Source organism: Vigna unguiculata, chromosome 5 (genome assembly GCF_004118075.2).
Source record: "Vigna unguiculata cultivar IT97K-499-35 chromosome 5, ASM411807v1, whole genome shotgun sequence".
In the NCBI taxonomy this organism is placed as follows: domain Eukaryota; kingdom Viridiplantae; phylum Streptophyta; class Magnoliopsida; order Fabales; family Fabaceae; genus Vigna; species Vigna unguiculata.
In genome coordinates this window covers 2,761,071-2,764,615 of record NC_040283.1, presented here as the reverse complement: position 1 = coordinate 2,764,615, position 3,545 = coordinate 2,761,071, and the positions used below count along the sequence as shown (strand labels likewise).

Genomic DNA, 3,545 nt, shown 5'->3' with positions numbered 1-3,545 from the left:
ATTAACATTAATTCAGAAATGGTAGCACTAACCGCGTTTGAAATATTTTCATAAAAGTTGAAGTTGATTAAATAAGATTAAATACACTCATTTTTAGAAATTGAAAAATTAAATTAGACAAAAATTTCGAGAAAGACTAATTTTAATTTAAAAAAAAAACATATTTAATTCAATAAAATAACAAAAAATTCATCACTTAATTGTTTTAAGAAATACTAGAAATCAAAACAAAAGTAAAAGTTATATATGAAAACAAAAACAGAACAAAAATCATAAAAAAAAAAGATAGAAAAAAGTTATTGGAAAAATATGTCTTATTCAATCATTAACACATCACTTAATTATTAGAAAGCGATATAAATGAAAATAAAAATAAGTTTTTTTGTTATAGCACAAAATGATAATTTATTTTATCGAAGTCATATACAAATTCTGCATTTTTGTAAGAGAGAAAGAGTAATTTAAGCTTGAATTATAACGTATAATTTACCCAGTCAACAGCTTCCAATTACGTCACATCTGGGCTGGGAGTATACGAAGAGTGTGAGAAGGTAAATGTTGTTTTCCCATTACAAAACCAAACACAAGGATTGTGAGGCAATAAGTGTAATAATTATTCTAAAGTCAACATGGCAGGTCAAAGAAACTCTTAGCTTGGTTCATATAAGAGAGCACAAACATTGCAGCAAGCAAACACATCTCTTCCTCATCACAAACAATGTCTCCTTCTTTTCTATTCCCTCAAACTCAATCCACAGTTCTCCCAGACCCTTCAACCTACTTCTCACCAAACCTTCTTTCTTCTCCATTCCCCACAAACTCTTTCTTCCAGAACTTCGTTATTCCAAATGGTACACAGCCTGAGTATTTTCACCCCTATCACATTCAGGCCTCAAACTCCTCACTCTCTGCCTCCTACCCTTTTCTCTTCTTCACAGCAGCAGTGTTGTACCAAGTTTTTGTCCCAGATCTCACCATTTCAGCCTCTCAAACAACCTCCTATGGACAAAACCGTGTTATCTCATCCTACAGTGACCTCGGTGTCACTTTGGACATCCCAAGTTCCAACCTCAGGTTCTTTCTTGTCAGAGGAAGCCCTTTCATAACTGCTTCTGTCACAAAACCAACCTCTCTTTCCATCAAAACAGTGCACACCATACTCTCTTTGTCTTCCTATGATGGCAATACCAAGTTTATCATTCAGCTTAACAACACTCAGACATGGCTCATATACACCTCGTCCCCTATCTATTTGAACCATGTTCCTTCCGAGGTTACATCCAAGCCGTTTTCTGGCATCATTCGTATAGCAGCGTTGCCTGATTCCAACCCCAGTAATGTCGCAACTCTTGACAAGTTCAGTTCTTGTTACCCCGTGTCGGGTGATGCAACACTCGGCAAGCCTTTCCGTTTGGAGTATAAATGGCAAAAGAAAAGGTCAGGGGACTTGCTCATGCTAGCTCACCCTCTTCATGCTAAGCTTCTATCACGTGACTGTAACGTTACCGTTCTGCACGATTTTAAGTATCGAAGTGTTGACGGTGATCTTGTTGGTGTTGTTGGAGATTCGTGGGTGTTGGAGACGGATCCTATTCCTGTCACATGGCATTCTAAGAAAGGGATCAGTAAAGAGTCGTTTGGTGAGATTGTTTCTGCACTTTATAAGGATGTCAAGGGGCTGAATTCTTCTGCAATAACAACAAATTCATCTTATTTCTATGGGAAGCTTGTTGGAAGGGCTGCAAGGTTAGCCTTGATCGCAGAAGAAGTGTCTTATTACAAGGTGATTCCCAAGATTAGAAAGTTTCTGAAGGAAACCATTGAGCCCTGGTTGGATGGAACTTTCAAAGGGAATGGTTTTCTATACGAAAGAAAATGGCGTGGACTTGTTACTGAACAAGGCTCCACAGATTCAACTGCTGATTTTGGTTTTGGAATATATAACGATCACCATTTTCATTTGGGGTACTTCCTTTATGGAATTGCAGTTCTTGCAAAGATTGACCCTGCCTGGGGCAAAAAATTCAAACCGCAAGCTTATTCACTTGCGACAGATTTTATGAACTTGGGCCAAAGATATAACTCAGATTATCCACGCCTAAGGTGTTTTGACCTTTACAAGTTACACTCTTGGGCTTCAGGGCTGACTGAATTTGAAGATGGAAGGAATCAGGAGAGTACAAGCGAAGCTGTAAATGCATACTATGCAGCAGCTTTGATGGGTCTGGCTTATGGTGATAGCCGTCTTGTTGATACTGGATCGACACTGTTAGCATTGGAAATTCGTGCTACACAAACATGGTGGCATGTAAAAGCAGAAGACAACTTGTATGAAGAAGAATTTGCAAAAGATAACAGGATCGTGGGTATTCTGTGGGCTAACAAGAGGGACAGTAAGCTATGGTGGGCTACTGCGGAATGTAGAGAGTGCAGGCTTAGTATCCAAGTTCTACCCTTGTTACCTGTCACAGAGACCTTGTTCTCTGATACTGTTTATACGAAGGAGCTTGTGGAATGGACACTACCTTCTTTGAAGAATAAAACGAATGTAGAAGGCTGGAAGGGATTCACCTATGCCTTGCAAGGAATTTATGATAAAAGTACAGCATTAAAGCAAATAAGAAGGTTGACAGGTTTTGATGATGGAAACTCATTCAGTAACCTCCTCTGGTGGATTCACAGCAGATGAGGAGTAATGCAAATAAGTTTTTGGACAAGTTCTTGCAATCTTACTTTTCAATTTGATCCTTGTCAACATTTTTTGTATACTGTAATTTATGAAGTTCTACATCTCATATCAGTTGTTGTTAATGTGGTGAGGTAAATTTAATATTTAATAATTTTCAAGAATCTTTTATTTAAACTTTGCAGTTTAGCAGATTTTTCCTACTGTAATTAGAGGTTCAGTTCCCTGTAACTTTTAACAGAGTTTCTGGAGTTGACAAAACTCTGTTTATGCTTGTCATCTATTGATGTAGGAGCCTGGTGAACCTTAATTAGCAAATGATGTTCAAGCTTATTGAAACAACGAAGCTGTAAAAGCACCAGGGTTAATTTAATGATAATCCTAGAATAGAGAACACTTCAAACAAAGAATTATGTCAATCATTCATCAACAAGTCCAAACTGATTAAACATTTTGTTGCACAAAAAAATCTGAAGCTGTGATAGTGTTGAGAAAAGTAACATCAGACTCGAACAATCCATAAAAAAATCTTCTCACACTCACTTTCTGTAGTTCACTGGACATCGCCTTGAGTCGGTATTGTGAAAATAGCCGTTGAAACAAAACTATTAACAATTTGTTATCCACTCATGTATCCAAAGAAATCTCTATATGGAACATAATTAGAAGAAAAAAAAGTCCTGTTCTTGTTTGTGTGCATACTTCAAAACTGCAGCATTCAACACACTATTTGCGGAGCACAGCATTGACAAATACCACCATTTGCATTGCATTTCATTGCACCAACAACAGCCCCCACCACTCCGCAACACACGTTCCCACCAAAGCACCACAAAGCACGCCACATTGAAAATTTTCC

At 37.6% G+C, this 3,545-nt stretch overlaps 1 protein-coding gene across 1 annotated transcript; it reads left to right on the top strand.

Annotated features, from left to right (window-relative positions):
- Positions 1-669: 669 nt before the first annotated feature.
- On the top strand, positions 670-3,004 carry LOC114185129 (probable endo-1,3(4)-beta-glucanase ARB_01444). The gene has a single exon (XM_028072662.1). The coding sequence runs from the start codon at positions 719-721 to the stop codon at positions 2,687-2,689; it is 1,971 nt and encodes a 656-aa protein (XP_027928463.1). The 5' UTR covers positions 670-718; the 3' UTR covers positions 2,690-3,004.
- Positions 3,005-3,545: the final 541 nt, after the last annotated feature.

What these genes read in the sequence shown, in the direction of transcription:
- LOC114185129 (XM_028072662.1), top strand. Translation starts at nt 719, where the DNA reads ATGTCTCCTTCTTTTCTATTCCCTCAAACTCAATCCACAGTTCTCCCA.